Genomic DNA, 26,612 nt, shown 5'->3' with positions numbered 1-26,612 from the left:
GGAGGGGAGAGAAGCTGGCTGACCTCTGACCCTTAGGGGTTAAAGGGGGCTAAGGAGCAGGTGGCCCTGCCAGGGGAGGGGGTGGTGTGTGTGTGGGGGGTACACGAGCCCCGCACTGCTCACTGCACTGCCCCATGTCACCCCCCCCCAGTGCCCAGTGCCAACAAGGCCCTGAGGGGGGAGTCACAGCCCTGCTCAGAGGGCAGTGGGGGGGGAGCCAGAGCTATAGCCCCACCCCGGCCAGGCGCTGTGCTACTTTGCCCCCCCACTTACCTTCTTTGATGCCCCCATCTCATCCCCCCCCGACGCTGCCCTGCTCCCCCCACCAGTGCCACGCCCCCCGCCAAGTTGTACGTTTTGTTCTTTGGTGATTGTTTCCCTGTGAATAAAATTGGCCCCCTTCCCCCCACCTGAGATATTTTTTTTTGGTGGGGAGGAGGAGTCATAGCACCCCCCCCCAAGCCGGGTAGCTCTGGGGTGGGGCACGCGGCTGGGTATATGGATCCCTTGCAAGGGTGGACCCGCAGCACCCGTTGGGGGGAGATTGGGTGTTCCTGCCCCACCCGGCACTGGGACGTGGCCCCCAGGCGGGGGCGCTGGGTTTTAGGGCCCCCCCACCCCGTGCTGGGTTTTAGGGCCCCCCCGCCCGGCGCTGGACAAATGAAGCAGGTTTTTTTCATAAACATTTTTCTTTTTTAAATGTTTTCCGGCCCCCGGCAAGGGGGACCGGCTGTCACGGCCCCCCCCCCCGCAACAGCATTTTTTTTGTAAAGTTTTTCCTCCGTTTTTTCCCCTCATGCAAAACCCCCCCTGACTCCCCCCAAATAAAAACAGGGCCCCAAAAATAAACTTAAATTAACTGGGGGGGGGGCCTTAAACGAAGGTTCGTTAAACGGCAGCAAAAGTCATTTCCACCAGCAGCCACGCCACAGATATGCACAGAAAATACAACTCTTATGGTACAGCGCCCGGGCCGGCCCCCCAGGGCCAGGAACCCCCCCCAGGCCAGCCCCCCGCCAGGCCAGAGCCCCCCGGGCCCGGCCCCCCAGGCTAGCACCCGCAGTGCCCCCCTCTCTCCATGTTTTGACACTCCCCCCCCCGAAGCCCAGCCCCCTCTGGGGCAGTCTGGGGGGGATAAGGATCCCCCCCCAACAGAGCAGCCTTTGTTTCAGGCTGATGCCCCCCAAGGGGTGATGTTCCCCCCCCCCTGCTGTGGGGGGGGTTGTTTGGCCTTTTGGGAGTGGAGGGCAAGCCCCCACCCGGGTAAAGCAGGGGGTGGCCCAGCCCAGGGGGGCAGGAAGCAGCCCATAGGGGGATGGGGTTCAGGGGGGCCAATGGGGCCCCCCCACTTTTAGCAGCACAGAGTTAACCCTTTGAGGGCCTGGGGTGAGGAGGGGATACAGGATGCCACCATGGGGGGTGGGGAGATACCAGACTTGGGGGCTACAAATCCAGAGGGGGGGGATTGATGAGGGGGAGGGCTAGGCTGGGGGGCTCTAGGCCAGGCATGGAGGGGGGGCTACAAGGCTGGGGGGGCCTTTAACCCCATTCACATTCTTCCCCCCCCTTGACAGAACAATAACAAATAAACTCCAAACAGACAGGTGTGGGGGGTCATGCCCCGGATTCCCCCTTCCCGGGGGGGGCTCGGCCCCCCGGTACCTCCTCAGTGTCCACAGGTCCGGGGGTGTCCCCCACCCACAGCAGCAGCAATGTCCCCTGCAGGCTGGGGCAGGAGTGGTTTTTTGGGGGAGGGAACAGATGTAGGCCCCTCCCCTCGTTGGGAGGGGGGGCAGAACCCCCCCCTCCAGCAGCAGCGTCCGTCTGTGGGTCCCTGGCACCTGGGGGGGGAAAGCAGAGAATGAGACTGGATTCCCCCCCACCCCCAGCAGCCCCTGGGACAGGGTATCTCCCCCCCCCCCCCCCGGCCACACTCACCCAGTGCTAGCAGGAATAGGTTCGCACCGAGACACCATCTCCCCGCTGGCTGGCCAGGGAGTTTCCTGGGGGAGGGGGACAAGGAGGGATCAGAGGTCACACAACAGCCCCCCCGCCCCCCGAGCTGGGATCGTCAGGGTAAAGGCACCAGAAATCCTAGGGTAGAACTAAGCCAGCGCTGCGAGCTTCCCCACAGCAGTGCCCCCAGCCAGGACACGCCCCCTCCCCCCCAGCACTGCGAGCTTCCCCACAGCCATGCCCCCAGCTAGGGCAAGCCCCCCCGCCCCCAGCCAGGACACGCCCCCCTCCCACACAGCGCTGCGAGCTTCCCCACAGCAGCGTCCCCTGCCAGGGACCTCTCCCACACCCGGAGGCTGCAACCACCCCCAGAGCAGTGCCGTGCCCATACCTTCGGGCTGCACCTTGCGGAGCTGCACGCTGGGGGGTGCCATGGTGGTGGCGCGGAAGGTGGGGGGCAGCATCTCGGCTGAGTCGGGGCTCACCCCCCGCAGGTCCTTCTCCCGGAACATCTTCCGCCACGATGGGGAGCGGCTGAAGGTCTTGGCACTGTCCTGGGGGGGTCAGAGGTCACAGAGCTGGGTGGGGCCTGGGCACCCCTCTCCCGGCCCTGAAACACAGCGTGGACTGGGCCGGGGGAGGGGATGATTCCTGGGGGGCCCATGGCCAGGTGGGGGCATTGTGTGGAGGGCCTGTTCTGTGGAGTCAGGGATGACAGAGTCGGGGAGGGGGCCAGCACCCAGGGAGGAAGTTTCAAGGGGGGGAGGCATAGGGGTGTGTGTGTGTGTGGGGGGGGGGTTCTGACCTCATCCAGCCGCCGGTCCGTTCCCATAGCGATGAGATTCCCAAATTCCTTCTCCAGGATTTGCCGCGCCTGCAGCCCAGAGAAAAGGGGGGGTGGGGGGAGACAGAGGATCAGGTGCCATTGGGGCCCCCTCCTCCCCAATACCCCTATCAGGCCTTGCACCCCCTCTGAACCCCCAGATCAAAGCCTGGGCTCTCCTTGAAGACAGGCACCCCCCAGACCCTCTTCCTGCCCTGCCCCCAGCTCCCCCCTCCCTTCCCACCCAGCTCCCGCGCCCCTCTGCTCCCCAGCCCCCTTCCCCTCCCCCTATCCCTCCCCCCCCACTTCCTGCCCCACCCCAGTTCTGCTCCTCTGCCCCCCCAGGCCCCTCCTGGACTGACCTGGGTGTTCTGCGTGGGGATCTGCAGGAGCAGGGCCAGGTCGCTGCAGTCGAAGGCGTCGTCCAGGGCCAGCAGCGCCCCGTGCACCCCACTCTCCGCCAGGTTGTTGGCGAATTCCTTCAGCCCGATCAGCTGGACCCAGCACATCACCCGCTCGTTGGACCAGACCATCACGTCTGGGGGGCAGGGGGGGCAGGGTCACATGGGGCCCCTCAGTCTGGACCCGCAGCCCCCTGCCTTCCCCCTAGCTCTGCCGGTGCCCCTCGCTCCCGACCCACAGCCCCCTGCTAGCCCATTCCTGGGCTCCCCGCAGCCTTGCCGGTGCCCCTCACTCCCGACCCGCAGCCCCTGCTGTCCGTGGGGGTGGGGGGCGCGATACCTTTGAGCTGGTTCTGACTTTCCTCCCGTCGCTGCTCCAGCTCCTTGCGGTCGTAGTTGAGGCGTTTCAAGCACATGATCCCGTAGTGAAGACTCACCCTTGGGGTGGGACGGGGGGAGGGGAGGGGCGGGGCGGACAGGAAAGGGAAGTTAGAGGTAGGGAGCCCCCCACCTTCCCTGCCATCCCATGGGGCTGCCGGCAGCTACTGAAAGCCCCACCCCCAAGGGTTCAGAGATTAGGGAGGCCCTGGGGAAGTGGGGTTCAGTAGATCAGCCGTTTAGGGGGTTGAAGCTGAGATCAGCATGTGGGGGGGAAGAACAAGGGCCCCGTCTCTCACCGGTGGAGGGTCAGAAGGAGAAGCGGGGGGAGGCGCAGTGGGGGAGGGGCAGCGTGGGGGGAGCGGGAGAGGCAGTGGGGGAAGGGCAGCGCGGGGGGAGCGAGGGGGCCTGTTGGGAAGGGGGGGCAGCGCGGGGGGAGCAGGGGCCCGGGGGAAGCCCCCGTCTCTCACCGGTGGAAGCTGTCGACCATCTTGAGCTGGCCCCGCAGCTCCTTCTTGTTGAGGTGGTCGAGCATGCGGGCGTCCACCAGCGACTCCATGAAATAGCTGCGGTACTGGGGCAGGCCCAGGCTGGGCAGCCAGTCGTTCCCCACCCACTCGTGGTTCATGTCGCCGTAGGCCAGGATCTGCCGGGGGGGGGAACACGTCAGCGCCTGACTCCTCGCGCGCCCCCTGCCCTTTGACCCCAGCGGTGACCCTGCGACCCCACTGCCCTTTGACCCCTGACCCCACACGGTGACCTCCCTGCCCTTTGACCCCTGACCCACACTGTGACCTCCCTGCCCTTTTACCCCACCCTTTTGACCTCTCACCTGCCCTGCGACCCCTGACCTTTTGCCCACCCCATGACCTCCTATGACCTGCAACCCCTTATTGAGACTGCGACCTGCTCTATGACCTCTCACCCCTACACTGTGACCTTGGCACAACTCCCAAATTCTCACCCTGTCCTACATCCCTCATGGCCTCCTAGCCCCTGACCTCTTCACCCTTTGACCCCTGACCTCTCCCTGCGCTGGGACCCGGGACCTTTCCCCACCACTCCCCCAACCTCCGAACATCCCTGACCTCTGACCCTGCTGCCCAGCAACCAACAGCCGTCCCTGCCCCATGACCCCGCTGTACACCCTCTGACCCCTGTGTCCTCCCAACCCCCCCGCTGCAGAGGGATTAAGCCAAAGCCCACAATTCACTGCCAACATCACAGATACCAACACAGATTGCAGGAAGGGCTGATGTGCAGGATACTGCCAAAAAGACCACCCCCCTGACAGTGGGACAATGTAGCCCTCCTCCCCCCCCCGCCCCGTCCTCCTCTCCGAAACTGGGGCAATGGGACAGTCCATCCCTCTTTCCTCCCCGCTCCCGCCAACAGGGACAGTGCAACAGTCTATCCCTCCCCCCCAAAACAGGGACAATGGGACAGTCCATCCCTCTTTCCTCCCCCCTCCCGCCAACAGGGACAGTGCAACAGTCCATCCCTCCCCCCCAAAACAGGGACAATGGGACAGTCCATCCCTCTTTCCTCCCCGCTCCCGCCAACAGGGACAGTGCAACAGTCTATCCCTCCCCCCCAAAACAGGGACAATGGGACAGTCCATCCCTCTTTCCTCCCCCCTCCCGCCAACAGGGACAGTGCAACAGTCCATCCCTCCCCCCCAAAACAGGGACAATGGGACAGTCCATCCCTCTTTCCTCCCCCCCTCCCGCCAACAGGGACAGTGCAACAGTCCATCCCTCCCCCCCAAAACAGGGACAATGGGACAGTCCATCCCTCTTTCCTCCCCCCCTCCCGCCAACAGGGACAGTGCAACAGTCCATCCCTCCCCCCCAAAACAGGGACAATGGGACAGTCCATCCCTCCTTTCTCCCCCCATGACACAGGGTCAGTGGGACGCCCCATGGCTGGGTAGAAAAGCCAGGGACTGACCTAGAAACATGAGTGACAGAGCACGTGTGGCCCCGCCCACCTCCCAGCCACGCCCACATCCTGCCTAGGCCCCGCCCACACACTGGGTAGGCCACCCCTAGCGCTGGGCTTCATCCTCACATATCCACGCCCCCCCTCGGCCCCGCCCCCCTGCCTAGGCCCCGCCCCCCCGTGCCCCCCAGCCACATTCCCACATATGCAGCTCACAAGGGTTGGAAATACAGCAGCTGTCCGCCCACCCCGTGTGTGCACGCCACGTGCGTGCGAGGGGGGGGGTGGCGTCATCGCACGAGAGCGAGGAGACGTGCGAGGCATATATAAAAGAACGGGAGGTCAGGGCGACGGGGCGAGCAATCGCAATACCCCCCGTTCCCCCGCAAAGACCAAACGTTCGCATCAGAACCGGCCCGTTCCGGGACAACCGGCTACAGGAAACCCAGGGCAGATTTGAAATGTGGTAAACCTATGGCCACGCCCACCCCAGCCTGGGCCACGCCCTCACAGTCCATAGTCCTGCCCAGCGGCTCCATTCCCCTACCTGCTCCCAGCTGATCTCCTTGCTCTCCTGAGCGGGCGCAGTGGGAAGGAAGGTGGAGAGAGCGGTTAGTGCCCGGCCGCGCACCCCAGAGCTGGGCGCCTCCAGCCCCCGAGGGTCAGCAATGCCCCCCCCTCGCCCCCGTGTCCCCCTGTGCACGACTCTCACTCACCAGCTTCGTTGTGGCCGTGAGCGACTCCACTTCCTCGTGTGTCATCCACACGTTGCTCGTGGACTGGGGGGGGGGGTCAGGTCACGAGGGCACAGGACACGGGGTGGGCGAGAGAGAGAGATTTCACCATTAAATCGCTTTAGGAGGGGACAGTCCCAGCCTTCCAGGCGCTGTGGGGAGTGGGGCAGGAGCACCCGCAGGCCCGCACGGAGCAGGAGCCAGTGGGCACCATGGCGGTGGGGCCGTGGGGGGCTGTACCAGGCAGGAGCCAAGTGGGGTGGGCACTGTGGGGACCCGAGGGGGGCCTGGAGCTGGCAGGTGGAAGCTGATGGGAGGGGGTGCTGGGGGGAACCGGTTTGGGGACCCTGGGGGGGGGGGGGGCGTACTGTGTGGGTGCTGGCGGGTGGAAGCTGATGGGAGCAGGGTGCTGGGGGATGCCATACCCTGCAGGTGCTGGCGGGTGGAAGGAGGGCAACCGGGGTGCTGGGGGGGCTGTACCGTGCAGATGCTGGCAGATGGAAGCTGATGAGGGCGCCGGGGGCTCTCGGGGGGGCCACACCATGCGGGTGCTGGTGGGGGGCACCGGGGGGACCCCAGGGGGGCCATACCGTGCGGGTGCTGGCGGGCGCCGAGGGGCTGGTGAGCGACACCATCTCCTGGATGGCCAGGCGTAGCTTGAGCCGGTGCAGCGGGTTGCTGATGCCGATCTCCCGCTGGATCTCCGTGTCCGACAGGTTGGCCATGATGGCCCCGCTCTTCACATTGGCCCGGCAGGCGGCCACGTACCAGGCCGGCATCCCCACCCACAGCTGCCGGGGCGGGGGAGGGGGGCGTTAGAGCGCCTGGGGGTGCCCGGAGCCCCCCCACTCACCCCCCCCCCCGGACACCTGGGTTCCAACCTTGTTCCCCCCCCTTCCCTGGACGCCTGAGTTCCAGCCTCGCGCCCGCCCCCCCATCACTTCTCCCCCGGACGCCTGGGTTCCAGCCTCGCGCCCCCCCCCCCCATCACTTCTCCCCCGGACACCTGGGTTCCAGCCTCGCGCCCCCCCCTCCCCCCCATCACTTCTCCCCCGGATGCCTGGGTTCCAGCCCGCTGTTCCCCCCCCCACTTCTTCCCCGGACACCTGGGTCCCAACCCGCTGCCCCCCCCCCCAACTTCTTTCCCGGACGCCTGGGTCCCAGCCCGCTGCCCCTCCCCGGCCCCCTCGTGCCACCATCACCTCCAGCCAGGACACGACGGTGGGTCCGTCCCAGGCGGCGAAGGGAAGGCCCTGGCGACAGGCCTCCTCCAGCAGCTCGTGCCTAAGGGGGCAGGAGTGGGGGGGTGAGACTGAGGGGACCCCCCCCCGCCCTCCATCCCCTGCCCATAGCCCCCTGCCCCTCCCACCACTCACTTCTTCTTATTCCGTCGGTCCTTGTCCACCGGCCCAGCCAGCTTGGAGAGACCCAGGGGGTCCGCAGGGGACGTCTCGTCCGACGGGGTCCCGGCTTGTTGCGGGGGAGAGAAAAGAAGTGAGCGTCTCCCTCCGCATCCCGACTGCTGGCCAGCCCAACCCCCCCCACACCCAGCCAGGGAGCCTGGATGCCTGGGTTCTCTCCCCGGCTCTGGGAGGGGAGCGGGGTTTGGGTGGGTTAGAGCAGGGGGGGGCTGGGAGCCAGGACTCCTGGGTTCTTCCCCCAGGTCTGGGAGGGGCGAGGGGGTTGCAGCAGGGTGTGTGTGTTGGGGGAGGGGATCCCGGGGCCCGGACACCTGGGTCCCGCGAGGGGCGGGAGACGGACGGACACCTACGCAGGGAGGGTGAGTCGCGGCCTGGGGGGCCCAGCCGCCCCTTCTCCTTCTTCCCAAAGAGGCGCCCGATGGACGACTTGATGCTTTTCTTCTTGGTGGATTTGTGCAGCGAGTCCTGGCTGCTGTTGGCCCCGTCGGGAAGCAGCCTGGGGTGGGGTGGGGGAACAATACAGGCTAACGGTGCCCCTGCTCCCCAATAATTCATCCCCTGACCACTCCCAGCCCCACCCTGGGTCCCTGCCCCGGGTGAATGACAGCACTCTGCTGATCCACCCCAAAACGTGTCGTTCCACCCCCCCCCCCGGGTCTCTGCCCTCTGACTTCCCCATCCCAGAACCCCCCCTCCCCTCTGGGTCACTTCCCCCCAACTTCCCCATCCCAGAACTCCCTGGCTCACCCTGCCCTCAGGTCCCGGCCGTCCTCCAGGGCTCCGGCCTGCAGCGCCAGTGCCTGGCTCACCCGCTCCAGCCGGGCCGTGCGGGGGGTGGCGGGGGGCAGCGTCTCACAGGGCACCAGGGCCTTCTCCTCCACCCCACGCCCCTCCTCCTTGGGCACGTGGTTCTGTGGGGGGGAAGCAGAGGGCACTGCCTTAGGGAAGCACGCTGCACTGGGGTCCTGTCCGTGGCGGGGATGGGCCTGCTGTAGGAAAGTTCAAGGTGCTGGTGGGGGACACACACCCTGCTCTGGGGGAAGGAAACCCGTTGATGGTGCTGGGGGACAACGACACCCCGCTGTGGGGGGGACAACACCCCGCTGGGGGGAGAGCTGGCAGTGCCCAGGGGTGAGACACCCTCTGGGGAGGGGGAGCTGCCCGAGGAGGGACACACCCTGCTGGTGGGGGGGAGCTCGCAGCCGCTGGGGGTGGGGCGGGATGGGGATCTGCTGGGGGGTGGGAGGAGGACACCCCACTGTGGGGGAGCTGGCAGTGCCTGGGGGGGGGAACTGATACTCACCATCCTGTCCCCCTCGCGGGCGGGGCTGTGGGGCGTCAGGCGGGGGGTGGAGTGCCCGCTGCTGGGGGGCGAGGGGCTGGCCAGGGTGGAGCTGGTGACGGACGGGGGGATGGAGGCGCCAGCCCGGTACCGGCCCAGGGACCCGTCCAGCGCCGAGCCGCTGACCCGGCTCTCGATCTCCTCGGCCCGCAGCTCCGTACACTCCTTCTCCTCCTGGATCAGCCTGGGGGGGGCACAGCCGTGACGGGGGGGCCAGCCGCAGGGGCCCCAGGGGGATCCCTTGGCTGTGGGGTGGTTATGGGGGATGGAGAAGGGGTCCCCAGGGATGATGTGAGCGGGTCCCCGAGGATGGCAGGTGAGTCCCAGGGAGTGGGGTTCCCAGGGCAATGTGGGGGTCCCAAGGAGGTTCAGAGGGCATCCCCGGGGGATTAGGTGGGTCCTGGGAGTTTCAAAGGGGGTCCCTCAGGGTGGTAGGTGGGTCCCTGGGGGCTCAGATGGGGTCCCTGAGGCGATGTGGGGTTCCCAGGGGGTGCGGGTTCGGGGGGGGGGCGCTCAGGGAGCCCCAGGGGCGATAAGTGGGTCCTAGGGGGTGGCGGTCCCGTAGAGGTTTAGAGCGGTTCCCCGGGAGGTTCATGGGGGCACTCAGGGGGTGTCCCTGGGGGCGGCAGTCCCATAGGAGTTCAGATGGGGTCCCCGCACAGTGTGGGGGGGTCCCGAGAGCGGAAGGTGGGTCCCAGGGGCGGGGGGGGGGGTGTGTCTCACTTGATCTCCTTGTTGATGGCCTCGAGCTGCTCCTGCAGCATTATGGCCAGAGTCTGCACGTCCGTCTGCCCGCTGGGCGAGAGCAGGTCGGCTGAGCCGAAGAGGGGGTCGCGCTCCTCCTCGTCCGACCCATCCAGCCCCCCCTCGAAGGGCTGGGCCAGCCCCCCCGCCTGCTGTGCCCGCTCCCACTCCTGGGGGGCCTGCGAGGAGATGGGGAGGAGGAGATGGGGGGAGACCCCACAACTGCCCTGCAGCACAGGCCCCACCCCACAACGGCCCCCGCCCACCCCCAAAGCACCCCGCCCCGCAGCACAGGGCCCCACCCCCAATTCCTGGGGGCCACCAGGGGTGGGAAGTGATCTCAACCCTGCCCCCCCGCACCCCTCCAGCCCTGCCCTCCATCCCAATAGCAGGAGATGGTGAAGTACTCACCGGGGGTGGGGGCAGATCCGGGGCGGGGGAGATAAAGGACACAGTTAGTAGCAGCCAGAAACCTGCCCCCACCCAGCCAGTCCCCCGCCTCCTAACCCCACCGCCCCATCACCTTAGTGGCTTCATCCTTGACGGCCCAGCGCCCCTTCTTGTGCCTGCGGGGGGCGCCGGCGTAGGGGTCCGCGGGCAGGGCGGGGGCCTGGGAATAGCGCAGCTCCAGGGCACTGCCCGGCAGGGACCTGCGGGAACAGTACTGTGTTCGGGACAGTGGCTGTTGCCTCAGTTTCCCCACCTGCTGCGTGAGCCACCTGGCCAGGGGTTGGGGCAGGGGACACAATGGGGGCTGGGGAGCAGACATGGGGGGAGTTTGCTGCAAGGGGTAACACCCCAATTTTCATCACCCTATTTTCTCAGTTGCACAAAATTTGGGGGGGTGGGGTGATTGGTTTGAAGCATTTTTTTCCCCAATCTGGATCGATTCCCATTTTCACAGCTACGGGAAAAGATGGGTGGTTAAGGGGCGGGAAAGTCAGGCAATGAACGGGAGACAATTAAAACCGTTTCGGACGCCAGTTGTCCCCCATCGCACGTTGGGGAAAGATCCTCCAGCCCAAGCAACACGTTGGCCGCCCGACCTCCCCTTCTGTTGCTGCGCAGTGAATTTCCGTCTCGGTTCACCGTGAATTCCACATTTAAAAACAAATTAAAAACCGGACCTGCCAAGCCTAGCGACAGCCGAGGCCCTGTCTCTTCAGGGGTTAAGGAAAAATCCCAGCGTTTTCTCAAGAGCTATTATTCAAGGGCGATTTTAATGGATTTTCCCCTGAATTTTCAACCGCTTGAATGCGTGGGACAATACTGATTCTGTTAGGAAAAGCCCGTGAACAGTAAAGTCGGTAACTGCGAGACTCTCTGTTAGCGTACGGTGCTGGAGTGGAAGACACAGATGCGTCGATGTGTGTACAGCTAACGTATAGCGTAAAAGCGCTTTTCGCAGCTTTCACTTTTCTCTTCACTCCTGCGTGCGCAGAACGAATGAGCTGCGCATAGTTTTAGTTTGTTTGCTCAAAAAAGCTTTGGCTGAAAAGTTGCTGCAGTTCCACCTTTTGCCCACCGGAGGGCACTGTGGTAACAGAACAAAGCAGCAGCTCCCAGCAAGCTAGGGAAGAGAAAGAGCCTGCAGAGCCTTCTTCGCAGAGCCTGTCGGGCCAGGTCAGGAGACAGGGGCTATGGGGAGACAGACAGTGTGGGCTGCTGAGGGGTCAGACAGGGGCTCATAAGGGCTAGGACAGACTGGGGCAGGGGATGAATGGGAGTGGAGGCACAGGGCCACAGTGGGGAGGGAGGTACAGGGCCAGATGGGGGTGGGTTGCAGGGCTACATAGGGATGTGGGGAGTGGGTGCCTGAGTGGAGGTGGAGGGACACATTGCCTGACTGAATGGGAGAGGCTAGGGGTCAGCCAGGGTCTGCATGGGGGAAGCTCCCGAACAATCCCTCCCCACCCCGCAAAATAACCTGTTCCATACTGTTCACACCAAGGCTCCTTCCCAGAAATTACTTCCCTCTCCCTCAGCTCCTCCATTACCCCTGACTCCCCCAGTCTTGGCACGGCTACTCGGTGGTGCGGGAAATATGGTTCTGTCTTGTAGTTTAAATGAATTATTGCTCCGAGTTCAGTATTAATATGCCTAGTAAGAAATCTATTTGTCAAAAAACATTTTCTGAATCTTTTTTGTTGTCTGTATTGTTACAGACGTACTTGCTGACAGAGATTCTAAAATAAATGACCAAGAATAATTGAAACTGCTGTGATTATGTTGTGTTATTTTGACAAAATTTGCAGAATTTGAAACTATTGTGCACAGAACTTTTAATTTTTTGGCGCAGAATTCCCCCAAGAGCAGCTCCCTCATATTTACTCTGAAAACTGATTTGTTTGAACTGATTTGCACCCTGCATTTTTAATTTTTGTAGCAAACAAAAATCAATTTCCTGAAAATTTTTACACAAAATGTCCCAGGCTGTAGCTAGGCAGGGTTTTTAAGCAATTACACAGATATAGTCAGATTCGTCATTTTTCCATCTCGTCTGACCTTAGAAAATGGTGAACGACGTGTTCCCTCTTTACTAGATTTTTTTTTAAACCTTGAGATTTGTGTCAAGCTAGATTTGAAATTAAAATTCAATTAAAATGCACCAAACCAGCATTTTCATTTTTTTTTTTAAATTAGCTAAATAAAACTGCGCGCGAGACCCATTTTGCTTGTGAAACGGGCTGAGTTGAACACTTATTAATTAGTAAGCCGCGACCGGTGAATTGAACCGGGTGTTTGCAGTCCCAGTGCCTGTCCCATGTTTGGAGTGAACGGATCTCATTCCCTCTCCGGGTTTTCAGGCAGAGATGGGAAGAGGAAAACCAGCTCTCCTTTTCCAAACCCCCATCGGTTTCCGAACCTTGGCTGAGCTGGACGTTGAAGGGACCTAGCCAAAGAAACTGAACCGAGGGGAATTTTCTCCCCCATTCGGCTTTAACCCCTGTCCAAACTCCGCTCCGGCTTCCGGCCAAACTCGGCCACGAATGTCCCACTCCGCGGTTTTCGTTCGTTTCTATTGTTCCAACCAGAACTGGTTTTTACAACGATACACCTGGATTTGGTTTCTTTTCTAAATCATCCGTTTTTCTCCACCTTGCCCTCCCCCACTCAGAAAACCAAAGCCCCCTGAGGAAACCCCCCAGAGCCCCTCTCTTCCCTCCCATCGCCCTCAGGAGCCCCCTCCTCCACTTTAACCCACCCAGTAACCCCCGCCCCGGGTCTGCCAGGGACCAGGGAGCCGGACGGGGGGGAGAGAGACACGGTATCAGTCCGTTACCTGGAGTAGGAGGAGACGGGTCGGCCCCGCAGCTGGTCGATTTCCATCTGCATCCGTTCCATCTCTGCCAGCAGCTGATCCTAGGGGATTGTGGGGGAGGGGACACGGTCAGTGCAGCAGAGCTCCCCATACCCTGAACCCCCCAGCCTGGGATCCCCACTCTGCCTACACCCCAAGCATCCCCCTATCCCCCCAGCACAGCCCCCTGTGCCCAGCCCCCACCCCGAGCTCCACCCCCAGGCAGCACGCGCCCCCCCATACCTTGTTCAAGAGCAGCTCGTCCTGCAGCTTCTTCATGTCCGCGATTTCCTCGCTCAGCGTGTTCTGGGGGGCAGATGGGGTGAGACCACGGACCCCTACCCCCCCCCGCAGGTCCCAGACCCCCCCCTGCCCTGCCATTGTCCCTCACTCCTGACCCACAGCCCCCAGACCCCTCTGAGATCTGCCGCAGCCCCCGCTAGCCCAGCCCTGGGCCCCCCCAGGACTGCCAGTGCCCCTCACTCCCGACCCGCAGGCCCCTGCCATCCCAGGCCTGACCCCCCCCCCAGCCCCGCCGGTGCCCCTCACTCCCGCCCCGCAGCCCCCTGCCAGCCCGGCCCTGCCCCCCCAGCCCTGCCGGCGCCCCTCACTCCCGCCCCGCAGCCCCCTACCAGCCAGGCCTGCCCCCCCAGCCCCGCCGGCGCCCCTCACTCCCGCCCCGCAGCCCCCTGCCAGCCCAGGCCTGCCCCCCAGCCCCGCCGGCGCCCCTCACTCCCGCCCCGCAGCCCCCTGCCAGCCCAGGCCTGATCCCCCCCAGCCCTGCCGGTGCCCCTCACTCCCGCCCCGCAGCCCCCTGCCAGCCCGGCCCTGCCCCTCCCCAGCCCTGCCGGTGCCCCTCACTCCCGCCCGCAGCCCCTGCCAGCCAGGCCTGATCCCCCCCCAGCCCCGCCAGTGCCCCTCACTCCCGCCCCGCAGCCCCTGCCAGCCCGGCCCTGTCCCCCCCAGCCCTGCCGGTGCCCCTCACTCCCGCCCCGCAGCCCCCTGCCAGCCCGGCCCTGCCCCCCCAGCCCTGCCGGTGCCCCTCACTCCCGCCCCGCAGCCCCCTGCCAGCCCGGCCCTGCCCCCCCCAGCCCTGCCGGTGCCCCTCACTCCCGACCCGCAGCCCCCTGCCAGCCCGGCCCTGCCCCCCCCAGCCCGGCCGGTGCCCCTCACTCCCGACCCGCAGCCCCCCACCTTCTCCTCCAGGGCCCCCATTCGCTCCTTGAGGTGCAGCTGCAGCCGCTCATTGGACTCCGACAGCAGCTTGTCGACCGTCTCCGAGAGCCGCTTGTTGTGTTCGTCGTTCATCTTCTCCCGCTGCCGGGCCTGGGGGGGGGGGGCGGGGGGGTCACGGGGATCCCCCTCCCATGGCCCAGAGGCCCCCCCCCCCACCTCCCTGCAGGCCCCCCTCCATCCCTCAAAGCCCTCCACCTCCCTGTGCCCCCCGCCCCCATGCTCCAGAGGGCCCCCCCCCATATCCCGAAGCCCCCCCCAGAGCTGGGGACAGGCCCCGCCCCCCCCATGAGCACCTGCCCCATGGTCAGACAGCTCCTCCCCCCTGTGGACACAGAGCACCCCCCAGAGTACGTCTCCCCCACTTGGAGAGCAACCCACGGAGGGCCCCCGCATCTCACCACCTCCCCCCCCACCCAGTCCCCTCCAAACTCCCAGGGACGGGGAGGGGCAGCAGAGCTGGGGGGAGAACCCAGGAGTCCTGCGACACCCCCCCCCGGCCCCCCCCTCACCCGCTGCAGCTCCTGGTTCTTCTCCTCCAGCTGCACCTCCAGCTGGCGCAGACGCTCCTCGAAATTCCGTGGCGCTCCTCGGCCTGGGGGGGGACGGGGGGGGCTCAGCCACGCAGCCCCACCCTCCGGGGCCTGGCCGGGGGGCCGGGGGAAGAGGAGCTGTCGCCCGGGCCCCCACTCTAGCCGCCCAGGGGGTGGGCTCATCCCCCACTGCCACGACCCCCCCCAGCCACCCGCTGTCCTGCCCCTCCCCCGCCACTGCCCCCCCCTCGACCCCCCCAGCCACCCACTGTCCTGCCCCCTCCCCCGCCACTGCCCCCCCCTCGACCCCCCCAGCCACCCACTGTCCTGCCCCCTCCCCCGCCACTGCCCCCCTCCCTCGACCCCCCCAGCCACCTGCTGTACTGCCCCCTCCCCCGCCACTGCCCCCCCTCCCTCGACCCCCCCAGCCACCCGCTGTACTGCCCCCTCCCCCGCCACTGCCCCCCCTCCCTCGACCCCCCCAGCCACCTGCTGTACTGCCCCCTCCCCCGCCACTGCCCCCCCTCCCTCGACCCCCCCAGCCACCCGCTGTCCTGCCCCTCCCCCGCCATGCCCCCCTTCCTGCCCCCCCTCCCTCGACCCCCCCAGCCACCCACTGTCCTGCCCCTCCCCCGCCATGCCCCCCTTCCTGCCCCCCCTCCCTCGACCCCCCCAGCCACCCGCTGTACTGCCCCCTCCCCCGCCATGCCCCCCTTCCTGCCCCCCCTCCCTCGACCCCCCCAGCCACCCACTGTCCTGCCCCCTCCCACGCCATGCCCCCCCCTCGACCCCCCCAGCCACCCACTGTCCTGCCCCCTCCCCCGCCACTGCCCCCCCCTCGACCCCCCCAGCCACCCGCTGTCCTGCCCCTCCCCCGCCATGCCCCCCTTCCTGCCCCCCCCTCGACCCCCCCAGCCACCCGCTGTACTGCCCCCTCCCCCGCCACTGCCCCCCTTCCTGCCCCCCCCGCCACGACCCCCCCAGCCACCCGCTGTACTGCCCCCTCCCCCGCCACTGCCCCCCTTCCTGCCCCCCCCGCCACGACCCCCCCAGCCACCCGCTGTACTGCCCCCTCCCCCGCCACTGCCCCCCCCTCGACCCCCCCAGCCACCCACCCACTGTCCTGCCCCCTCCCCCGCCATGCCCCCCTTCCTGCCCCCCCTCCCTCGACCCCCCCAGCCACCCGCTGTCCTGCCCCTCCCCCGCCACTGCCCCCCCCTCGACCCCCCCAGCCACCCACTGTCCTGCCCCCTCCCCCGCCACTGCCCCCCTCCCTCGACCCCCCCAGCCACCCGCTGTCCTGCCCCCTCCCCCGCCACTGCCCCCCCCTCGACCCCCCCAGCCAACCGCTGTCCTGCCCCCTCCCCCGCCACTGCCCCCCTCGCTCGACCCCCCCAGCCACCCGCTGTCCTGTCCCTCCCCCGCCATGCCCCCCTTCCTACCCCCCTCCCTCCACCCCCCCCAGCCACCGGCTGTACTGCCCCCTCCCCCGCCACTGCCCCCCCTTCCTGCCCCCCCGCCACGACCCCCCCAGCCACCCGCTGTCCTGCCCCCTCCCCCGCCACTGCCCCCCCCTCGACCCCCCCAGCCACCCGCTGTCCTGCCCCCTCCCCCGCCACTGCCCCCCCCTCGACCCCCCCAGCCACCCGCTGTCCTGCCCCCTCCCCCGCCACTGCCCCCCCCTCGACCCCCCAGCCACCCGCTGTCCTGCCCCCTCCCCCGCCACTGCCCCCCTTCCTGCCCCCCCAGCCACCCGCTGTCCTGCCCCCTCCCCCGCCACTGCCCCCCTCCCTCGACCCCCCCAGCCACCCGCTGTACTGCCCCCTCCCCCGCCACTGCCCCCCCTCCCTCGACCCCCCCAGCCACCCGCTGTACTGCCCCCTCCCCCGCCACTGCCCCCCCTCCCTCGACCCCCCCAGCCACCCGCTGTACTGCCCCCTCCCCCGCCACTGCCCCCCTCCCTCGACCCCCCCAGCCACCCGCTGTACTGCCCCCTCCCCCGCCACTGCCCCCCCTCGACCCCCCCAGCCACCCGCTGTCCTGCCCCCTCCCCCGCCACTGCCCCCCTTCCTGCCCCCCCTCCCTTGACCCCCCCAGCCACCTGCTGTACTGCCCCCCTCCCCGCCACTGCCCCCCTCCCTCGACCCCCCCGCCACCCGCTGTACTGCCCCCTCCCCCGCCACTGCCCCCCCCTCGACCCCCCCAGCCACCCGCTGTCCTGCCCCCTCCCCCGCCACTGCCCCCCCTCGACCCCCCCAGCCACCCGCTGTCCTGCCCCCTCCCCCGCCACTGCCCCCCCTCGACCCCCCCAGCCACCCGCTGTCCTGCCCCCTCCCCCGCCACTGCCCCCCCTCGACCCCCCCAGCCACCCGCTGTCCTGCCCCCTCCCCCGCCACTGCCCCCCTTCCTGCCCCCCTCCCTTGACCCCCCCAGCCACCTGCTGTACTGCCCCCTCCCCGCCACTGCCCCCCTCCCTCGACCCCCCCGCCACCCGCTGTACTGCCCCCTCCCCCGCCACTGCCCCCCCCTCGACCCCCCCAGCCACCCGCTGTCCTGCCCCCCTCCCCCGCCACTGCCCCCCTTCCTGCCCCCCCCTCGACCTCCCCAGCCATCCGCTGTCCTGCCCCCTCCCCCGCCACTGCCCCCCTTCCTGCCCCCCCTCGACCCTCCCAGCCACCCGCTGTACTGCCCCCCTCTCTCCCCCTGCCCCCCGCCTCTCCCCACCTTGCTGAGGGCGGCCACGCGCTGGGCCAGCTGGGCTTCGATCTCGGGCAGCGTCTCGGCCCGTTGCAGCGTTTGCTGGAGCTTCGCCTTGGCGTCCTCCAGCCACTCCTGCAGCTGGCGCCCCTTCTCCTCGCTCTGGGGGGGCACCGAGAGTCAGAGACCCCCCCCACAGCCCCCCCGCCCCTTCTCCTCGCTCTGGGGGGGCACCGAGAGTCAGAGACCCCCCCCACAGCCCCCCCGCCCCTTCTCCTCGCTCTGGGGGGGCACCGAGAGTCAGAGACCCCCCCCACAGCCCCCCCACCCCTTCTCCTCGCTCTGGGGGGGCACTGAGAGTCAGAGACCCCCCCCACAGCCCCCCGCCCCTTCTCCTCGCTCTGGGGGGGCACCGAGAGTCAGAGACCCCCCCCACAGCCCCCCCGCCCCTTCTCCTCGCTCTGGAGGGGCACCGAGAGTCAGAGACCCCCCCACAGCCCCCCCGCCCCTTCTCCTCGCTCTGGGGGGCACCGAGAGTCAGAGACCCCCCCACAACCCCCCCGCCCCTTCTCCTCGCTCTGGGGGGGCACCGAGAGTCAGAGACCCCTCCCACAGCCCCCCGCCCCTTCTCCTCGCTCTGGGGGGGCACCGAGAGTCAGAGACCCCCCCCACAGCCCCCCCGCCCCTTCTCCTCGCTCTGGGGGGGCACCGAGAGTCAGAGACCCCCCCCACAGCCCCCCGCCCCTTCTCCTCGCTCTGGAGGGGCACCAAGAGTCAGAGACCCCCCCCACAGCCCCCCGCCCCTTCTCCTCACTCTGGGAGGGCACCGAGAGTCAGAGACCCCCCCACAGCCCCCCCACCCCTTGTCCTTGCTCGGGGGGGGGCACAGAGAGTCAGAGACCCCCCCCACAGCCCCCCCGCCCCTTCTCCTCGCTCGGGGGGGCACCGAGAGTCAGAGACACCCCCCCCCAGGGTTAGTCCAGCCCTCAGAACTTCTGCTTGCGGGTGGGGGGGGCAGGCACCTGGCAGTACGGCGACTCCTTGCTTGGAATACTGGGGGACCCTGGGGGGCTCTGGTGGAAGTGGGGATCCCAAGGGGTTGTGGGGGGCCCTGGGGGGGACAGTGAGGGGGCTCTTACCTGGCAGCACAGCGACTCCTTGCAGGGCTCATTGGGAGGGGTTTCCAGGGGGCCCTGGGGGGGCTCTGACCTGGCGGTACCCTGACTCCTTGCAGGGCACATGGGGGGGGTCCCAGGGGGGTTCTGGGGACAGCAGGGGGGCCTCTGGGGGGGTTCTGACCTAGCGGTACAGTGACTCCTGGCAGGGCACATTGGGGGGGTCCCAGGGAGTTTGGGGGGGCAGCGGGGGGGGCCCTGGAGGGGCTCTGACCTGGCGGTACAGCGACTCCTGGCAGGGCGCACGGGGGGGGAGGATTCCAGGGGGTTCGGGGGGCAGCGGGGGGGCCCTGGGGGGGGGCTCTGACCTGGCGGTACAGTGACTCCTGGCAGGGCACATTGGGGGGGTCCCAGGGGGTTCGGGGGGCAGCGGGGGAGCCCTGGGGGGGGCTCTGACCTGGCGGTACAGTGACTCCTGGCAGGGCACATTGGGGGGGTCCCAGGGAGTTTGGGGGGGGGCAGCGGGGGGGGCCCTGGAGGGGCTCTGACCTGGCGGTACAGCGACTCCTGGCAGGGCGCATGGGGGGGGAGGATTCCAGGGGGTTCGGGGGGCAGCGGGGGGGGCCCTGGGGGGGCTCTGACCTGGTGGTACAGTGACTTCTGGCAGGGCGCATGGGGGGGGTCCCAGTGGGTTCGGGGGGCAGCAGGGAGCCCTGGGGGGGGCTCTGACCTGGCGGTACAGCGACTCCTGGCAGGGCACATTGGGGGGGTCCCAGGGAGTTTGGGGGGGCAGCGGGGGGGCCCTGGGGGGGGGGCTCTGACCTGGCGGTACAGCGACTCCTTGCAGGGCACATGGGGGGGGGGTCCCAGGGAGTTTGGGGGGGCAGCGGGGGGCCCTGGGGGGGCTCTGACCTGGCGGTACAGCGACTCCTTGCAGGCCAGCTCGCTCTCCAGCTTGTCGTTGGCGTCGTGCAGGGACGTGGCTTCGCGCTGGGCACTCAGGTACCGTTTCTCCAGCGTGGTGTTTCTCCAGCGTGGTGATCCGCTCCTCCATGTCCTCCCGCTGCGCCAGAGCCTGGCGGGTGGAGGGGGGGCAGCTGGTGTGGTTGGGGGGGGCCTGACAGATTCCCCCCCCCCAAGCCAGGGCCAGCCCTGATGCCCCAGGGGGCTCCAGTGGCTTAAGGGGGTCCCTGCCCCGGGCGGATGAGCACGGGGGTGGGGGGCTCCCTGCCTTGTGGGCGAGGATCCTGGGGGGCTCTTGGGCCTGGAAGGGGTTCGGGGGGAGGGGGGGGGGGGCGGCTCACCTCCTTGAGGTCACGCTGCAGCTTGGCGTTGCCCTCCTGGGCCTTGGCCAGGTCGCGCCGGGCGGCCGCCAGCTCCTCCTCCAGCTCCGCCAGCTGCCGGCAGAGAAGCCGGAGCCGGTCCCGCAGCTGGGCCAGCTCCTCCCGCTGGCGCTCGAGCAGCTCTTCCGGCTCCGGCGCCCGCCCCGCCCACCCCTCGGGGGGCCCCGCCCCGTTCGCCGCTGCCACCGCCGTCTGGGGGGGGGGGAGATGTTAGGGACCCGGGGGCCCCCCCCCAAAGAACCCTGAGCCCCCCCCAACAGTCCCCATTGCACCCCCAATATCCCCAGCATCCCCACACCTCCCACTGAGTCCCCCAGACCCCCCCAGAGCCTGCCCAATATCTCCAGCCCTCAAGCGCACCCCCCGCCCAGCCCCACCCCCCCCAATACTCCCCCTTGAGCCCCAGCTCCCCCCAGAACCTCCCCCCACCGCTCCCCCGGGCCCCTCTCACACAGGTCGGGGCGTCCCCCTCCTTCGGCACGTCCTGGAGGCCGGACCGACGCCGGGCGAGCTGCTCCCGCAAGGACAGGGACTGGCGGGGCAGACATCGGAGCCGTGAACTTCCCCCAGCAGTGCCATGCCCCTCCCCCCACCCGGGGGACTCCTGGGTGCTGCGAGCTTCCCCGCAGCAGTGCCCTGGGCTGGGAGTGCCCCCCCCGCCCGCAACTCATTCAGCTTTAGGCAGGGGGTGCTGGCCCCCTCCCGCCCCCCCAGGTGCCCGTACCTCTTGGTTGGACATTTCCAGCTCCTCCTCCAGCACCGCGACCCGCTCCAGGGCCACCCGCAGCCGCTCCCGGACCTGCAAAGGGGGGGGTGGGGGGGGAGTGGGCTGTGATCAGACCAGCCCCCTCCCCCCGCCCGAGCCCAACGCCCTCCCCCCACCCCCACCCCAGCGCCCAACCCCCATGCCCCCCATCACACCTAGATCCTGACTGCCCAACCAGGCCCCCCCCAGCCCCCGACCCTCCCCCCAGCCAGACCCCCACCCCAGCGCCCAACCGGACCCCCCCCAAAAGCCCAACTCCCTACCCCCAACCAGGCCCCCCCCAGGCCCCGACCCTCCCCCCAGCCAGACCCCCACCCCAGCGCCCAACCGGACCCCCCCAAAAGCCCAACTCCCTACCCCCAACCAGGCCCCCCCCAGACCCCGACCCTCCCCCCAGCCAGACCCCCACCCCAGCGCCCAACCGGACCCCCCCAAAAGCCCAACTCCCTACCCCCAACCAGGCCCCCCCCCCACACCCCGAGCCCCCCCCCAGCCATGCCCCCCCCCACCTTCTCATCCAGCGCCTTGTGGTGCTCGAAGAGGGACTTCAGAGCCTTCAGCACCTCGACCTCACTGGAGACGCCGGCCGGGGACTGGGCCTGGCGCTTCACCACGGTCATGCGGAGCGACCCGCTTCGTGCCGCGACACCAGGCACTCCAGGTGCTCCAGCAGCAGCTGCGGGGGGGTGGGGGGGGGGTTGAGGGACGGACGGACAGACCCGCCTCCCCCATGCCTCCCCCCCTGGCCGTGCCATGGAATAACCCCCCCCCCACAGCTGCAACACGGACTGACAGACACACACCCCCCCCCCAGTCCCCGGGAATCAACCACGGATGGACAGACACGGACATCGCCCCCGCCCCCCGCCAGGGAGGTGGGAACGGATGGACGGACCCTGGGGGGGGAACCCCCCTCACCCGCGTGTTATTGCGCTCGGCTTTCAGCTCTGAAATCTCCTCCTCCCGCTCCAGCAGCTGCTCCCGGCAGGCGTTCAGCTCCTTGGTCAGCGCCGCGAACTCCTGGGGGTGGGGTGGGGTGGGGGGCATGGACGGACAGATGGGGGGGGGGGGGGACGGGATGACACACTGCAGGGTTAAAAACCGCTTGGCAAAATTCCAGCTGCACTTTATCCTGGGCCCACAGGGAGCCTCCCCCACCCCCCCTGCCCTGCCTCTGCCCCCCCCGAGCCAGAAAACTGCCCCCAGCCCTGCCTGTGCCCCCCCCGCCACGCAGCATCCCCCAGCACAGCCCCTGTCTACCCCCCCCCAGGCCCAGGAATCCGATCAGCCCCATAACTGCAGAGAACGGCCCAGGGACCGAGGGGCCAAAACCCTGGCAGTTTGGGGGGCGAGGGGGAATCAGAAGGGGCAAAACATGGGGAGACACTGAGCCTCCCCCTGCCCTCAGGTATCTGCACCGGGCTGCGGCACGGCCAGACAAGCGTGCTCTCAGTGTGGGTGGGTGGGATCAAGCAGGTCTCGAACCCGGCTCCCGCTGGGGCCAGCTCCCACCAAGAGTCACAGTCGCGTGCTCCCTTTCCCCCCCCCGGAGACAACTCGCCAGCTTCCTTTAACGAACCGTCGCCTCGTTTGCTACGGAACCAGCTTGAGATCAAAGGCACGACGGACCCAGGGTCAGCGACCGCACCCCTGGGATAAGCAGTCACCTGCAGGGTGCTGGGATGGGGGCACACGGGACCAGCTACCGCTGACCCTCACCGGGCCGGCAAGATGGACCCGGGCCCCCAGGGGGACCGTCGGAGGCTCGGCTAGATGCGGCCGAGCAGTTTGCGAGAGGACGGGTCGGCTCGAAGGCCGGATCTCACACCCGGCGCGGGGCGTAGGCCGGGCTCCGCCAGGAGCGTCACACCCACACCTCGGGGGACGTCCGTCCCCGGGAAAACTCGCCACGTTCCCGCGGATCCTCGGCGTCCCGCCGGCGGAGACAGGGAACCCGCTGCCGTGTCGGGGCCAAGCCAGGAGAATCAGAGGACCCGCGGCGAATACTGCCCCGATATTCACCCGGCCAGGCCCACGGGGGATCAGGGCAGGTGATGGACGGAGAACGGCGCCGAGGACCCACCACAGCCAGTTTCACTCGGTCCTGACGCCCTTCGGGCCGACCGGACGCCCCCGGCCAGGTTCCAGCGTCTCCCCGAGGACGTGTTATGGGATGGCTCGGCCCGGCCTGCTGCGGCACCAGTCCCGTTTCTTCGGACCACCCCGAGCGGCTCTTTCCATACCGGGACAGGCCGAGAGAGGCACAAAACTCGCCGTGGCCTTTACGCCGAGCTCGAAAACCACGCCTGGTTTTGAACCATGAAAGCCGCGGCTCTATTCCAACTCGCCACCAAAACAGCCCTCGAGGGGGCCCGACTCCGGCCCAGGCTCTTACCAACCCCGAAGATTTAGAGAAGCCGCCCAAGGCCGGAGCACTGAGCCAGCCACCGCTTGGGCGGGCCGTGTTCAGCCCACGGTTCAACCCGGTCGTCCCCCACCGTCCCGGAGCGAGATGTGGGCAAGCCGGCACCTGCTCCACGGGCTGGCACCGACAGGCAGAGTTTGACCCGTGATCTAGCACCGTGATGGGCCGGGCCGGGCCAGGCCAAGCTGGGTCGGCCTCCGGCTCCCACTCTGTCCCCGCCTTTGTCTAACAGGTCCAAGCTCCTCCGAAACGGGCGCCCCACTTCCAGTCCCTGAGCCCCGGTTCTCCAGCTCCCTTCCCAGGTCCTGCCCGCCGGGCGCCCTCCTGGAGCGTCTGTCCTTGGGGCGACTCTTTGTCTCGCTGGAAACCTGTTAGTTTGGGTTTGAGCCACCCCTCTGGCCCTGCGTTAACCTTTTCACATCCCGCTTGGGGAGCAAGGCAACGCACGGAGGGAAACTGAGGCACGCCTAGGTTGTGACACAAACTTTACAGGAAACCACTGTTTCGTCACAGCCTCCCCTCCGCGGGCTGCCCTCAGCCCAGAGGCCAGCCGGAGGGAGCGAACCAAGAGCGGGAACAGCTCTGCTGGAACAGCCAGTCCTCGCACCACGACGCAGCTGTCGCCTCCCCCGGGCGTCACGTCCCGTCCCCCCTCCCAGCGTTACCTGCACCCTCCGCCGGCCCAGCAGCGTGGGACCGGGTCCCACCTGTCCAGGGGGCACAGGAGCCGTCTCGGGAAACCAAAGCTGGGTGACAAAAAGCCAGGCGAGACCCGCGTCGCCAGCCAGGTCCCCGTCCCCACAGGGATGACATTCCCGCCAACCCAGGCACCGGGCTCCACGAGCGAATCCAATGACAGATCAACCTGTTCCCTACCCGGGGCTCAACCCCCGCCGCCCACGCCCCAGACGGGATGGGCACGTCATCCGGGGTGGGGCTGGTGGCCAGAACCAAGCAAGGCAAACACCAGCCGCTGATCCTGAGCTCAGCGTCCCACCAAACCACCCCGAGGACAGGCGTACGGACTTGACCCCGCGGGGCTCAAACCTGCAGGTCTTTCCAGCTCGCTAACCACTAGACCCTGCCGCCTACGTCTCGGCCCCGACAGCGGTGAGGGGATCGGCGGGGGGGAGCGGAGCTGCGGAGTCGCTGGCATGGCTGGGGTGGGCAGGGCGGCATTACCGCCCGACCTCTGCCCGCATCCACCCTGGCACAGACACGTTTTCTGCCGCTGCGGGAGCTTGCTCGGCTGGCAGGGCTGGTCTACGTTGTACTGGCCAACCTCTGCCAGTGCCCCTCACTCTCGCCCCATAACCCCCTGCTAGCCCAGACTTGCCCCCGCAGCCCTGCCGGTGCCCCTCGCTCCCGCCCCGCAGCCCCCCCGCCCCCCCCAGCCCTGCCGGTGCCCCTCGCTCCCGCCCTGCAGCCCCCTGGTCCCCCAGCCCTGCCGGTGCCCCTCGCTCCCGCCCCATAACCCCCTGCTAGCCCAGACCTGTCCCCGCAGCCCTGCCGGTGCCCCTCGCTCCCGCCCCGCAGCCCCCCGCCGGGCGCTGACCTGGGGCAAAGGCGATGCTCAGCTGTCTCTGCAGCGACTCCTTCTCGTGGGCCAGCTCGCGGAGCCGGAGCTGGGCCGTGCCCCAGGCTGTCCTGCGTGTCCCGCAGCGTCTCCAGCAGCCGCTCCCGCTCCGTCAGCATGTTGACCATCAGCTGCTCGAAGTTGGCGTCCTCGGGCCCGTAGGCCGAGCCCCGGCGGCTGTCCTCGCTGATGGTGGGCATCACTTCGCACATCATCCTGCCTGGGGGGCGGGGCAGGCCCCGCGGGGGGGGGGGCGCCGCGGGGGGTGGGGCTGGGCGGGGGGGCTCAGTGCCCCGACCTACTGGTGGTGGGGGGGAACGAGGGGGGGGGAAGAAAGAATGAGACAGAACTCGGATGTCTGGGTTCTATCCCAGCGCTGGGAGGGGAGTGGGGTCTAGTGTTAGACCAGGGTGGGCTGGGCGCCAGGACGCCTGGTTCTCTCCCTAAGTTTCAGTGGGGCGTAGAAAAGGGGGTAGGTCCCTTACTAAAAAAACACATTAATTTAAAACTATCTCAGTAATTCCTATAAATCGTACCCCCCCCCCATCGGGCCCAAGGCCCCGCTGTGGATTTTTGTGGGGCAGCGTGGCCAGCTCGGCCGCTCCCACATAAACACTGGGGGGGGAGATTCATTATAAGGAGTAAAAGCTGGGCCCCTCCCCCAACAGCTGGTGACAACCCCCATGGGGGGGGGTCATGGCTGCCATGGGTGGGGTTATAAACCCCTTCCTGCCCAGCCCCCCAGGGTAGGAGCTGGTCCAGCAGCCCCCAGGGGAGGGTTAGGAACACCCTGGGCCCAACCTGCGGTATCTCCCCCTCCCCGAAACCTGGGGAACACGCACCCGGCCCCCCCTCCACACACCACAACAGACACACACACGGCGGCAGAGCTGTCACCAAAGCCAGACGCCCGCTTCTGCCTGCCAGGAGCAGGACTCGCTCCCCCACGCAACACACCCGGCCTCACCCGCTCCCGACAACGCGACACTGGGCCACGCGCCCGGCCTCGCCCGCTCCCGACAACGCGACACTGGGCCACGCGCCCGGCCTCACCCGCTCCCGACAACGCGACACTGGGCCACGCGCCCGGCCTCGCCCGCTCCGACAACGCGACACTGGGCCACGCGCCCGGCCTCACCCGCTCCCGACAACGCGACACTGGGCCACGCGCCCGGCCCTCACCCGCTCCCGACACAACGCGACACTGGGCCACGCGCCCGGCCTCACCCGCTCCCGACAACGCGACACTGGGCCACGCGCCCGGCCTCACCCGCTCCCGACACAACGCGACACACACAAAACGCGACACTGGGCCACGCGCCCGGCCTCACCCGCTCCCGACAACGCGACACTGGGCCAGCGCCCGGCCTCGCCCGCTCCCGACAACGCGACACTGGGCCACGCGCCCGGCCTCACCCGCTCCCGACAACGCGACACTGGGCCACGCGCCCGGCCTCACCCGCTCACCGACACAACGCGACACTGGGCCACGCGCCCGGCCTCACCCGCTCCCGACAACGCGACACTGGGCCACGCGCCCGGCCTCACCCGCTCCCGACACAACGCGACACACACAACGCGACACTGGGCCACGCGCCCGGCCTCACCCGCTCCCGACAACGCGAACACTGGGCCACGCGCCCGGCCTCACCCGCTCCCGACACAACGCGACACTGGGTCACGCGCCCGGCCTCACACGCTCCCGACAACGCGACACTGGGCCACGCGCCCGGCCTCACCCGCTCCCGACAACGCGACACTGGGCCACGCGCCCGGCCTCACCCACTCCGACACAACGCGACACTGGGCCACGCGCCCGGCCTCACCCGCTCTCCGACACAACGCGACACTGGGCCACGCCGCCCGGCCTCACCCGCTCCCGA

General features: G+C 68.2%; 1 protein-coding gene across 1 annotated transcript; it reads right to left on the bottom strand.

Annotated features, from left to right (window-relative positions):
• Nucleotides 1–790: 790 nt before the first annotated feature.
• PPFIA3 (PPFI scaffold protein A3) lies at nucleotides 791–24,944 on the bottom strand. Its single transcript, XM_077840547.1, is given in 33 exon segments — nucleotides 791–1,841; nucleotides 1,939–2,003; nucleotides 2,348–2,510; nucleotides 2,762–2,830; nucleotides 3,142–3,317; nucleotides 3,521–3,618; nucleotides 4,029–4,204; nucleotides 6,047–6,073; nucleotides 6,216–6,278; nucleotides 6,824–7,024; nucleotides 7,436–7,517; nucleotides 7,610–7,703; nucleotides 8,005–8,150; nucleotides 8,402–8,565; nucleotides 8,958–9,180; nucleotides 9,720–9,910; nucleotides 10,264–10,390; nucleotides 13,024–13,103; nucleotides 13,285–13,347; nucleotides 14,236–14,367; nucleotides 14,787–14,854; nucleotides 14,857–14,869; nucleotides 17,532–17,666; nucleotides 19,532–19,657; nucleotides 19,659–19,694; nucleotides 19,924–20,154; nucleotides 20,414–20,494; nucleotides 20,687–20,761; nucleotides 21,238–21,357; nucleotides 21,360–21,404; nucleotides 21,647–21,755; nucleotides 24,717–24,790; nucleotides 24,792–24,944. Coding segments are annotated over 32 exon segments (3,600 nt in total). The 3' UTR covers nucleotides 791–1,841; nucleotides 1,939–1,944.
• Nucleotides 24,945–26,612: the final 1,668 nt, after the last annotated feature.

The sequence above is a fragment of the Eretmochelys imbricata genome, chromosome 23 (genome assembly GCF_965152235.1).
Source record: "Eretmochelys imbricata isolate rEreImb1 chromosome 23, rEreImb1.hap1, whole genome shotgun sequence".
NCBI classification, from domain to species: Eukaryota; Metazoa; Chordata; order Testudines; family Cheloniidae; genus Eretmochelys; species Eretmochelys imbricata.
The sequence above is the reverse complement of the archived record's forward strand: the minus strand, read 5'-3'. Positions and strand labels throughout refer to the sequence as shown.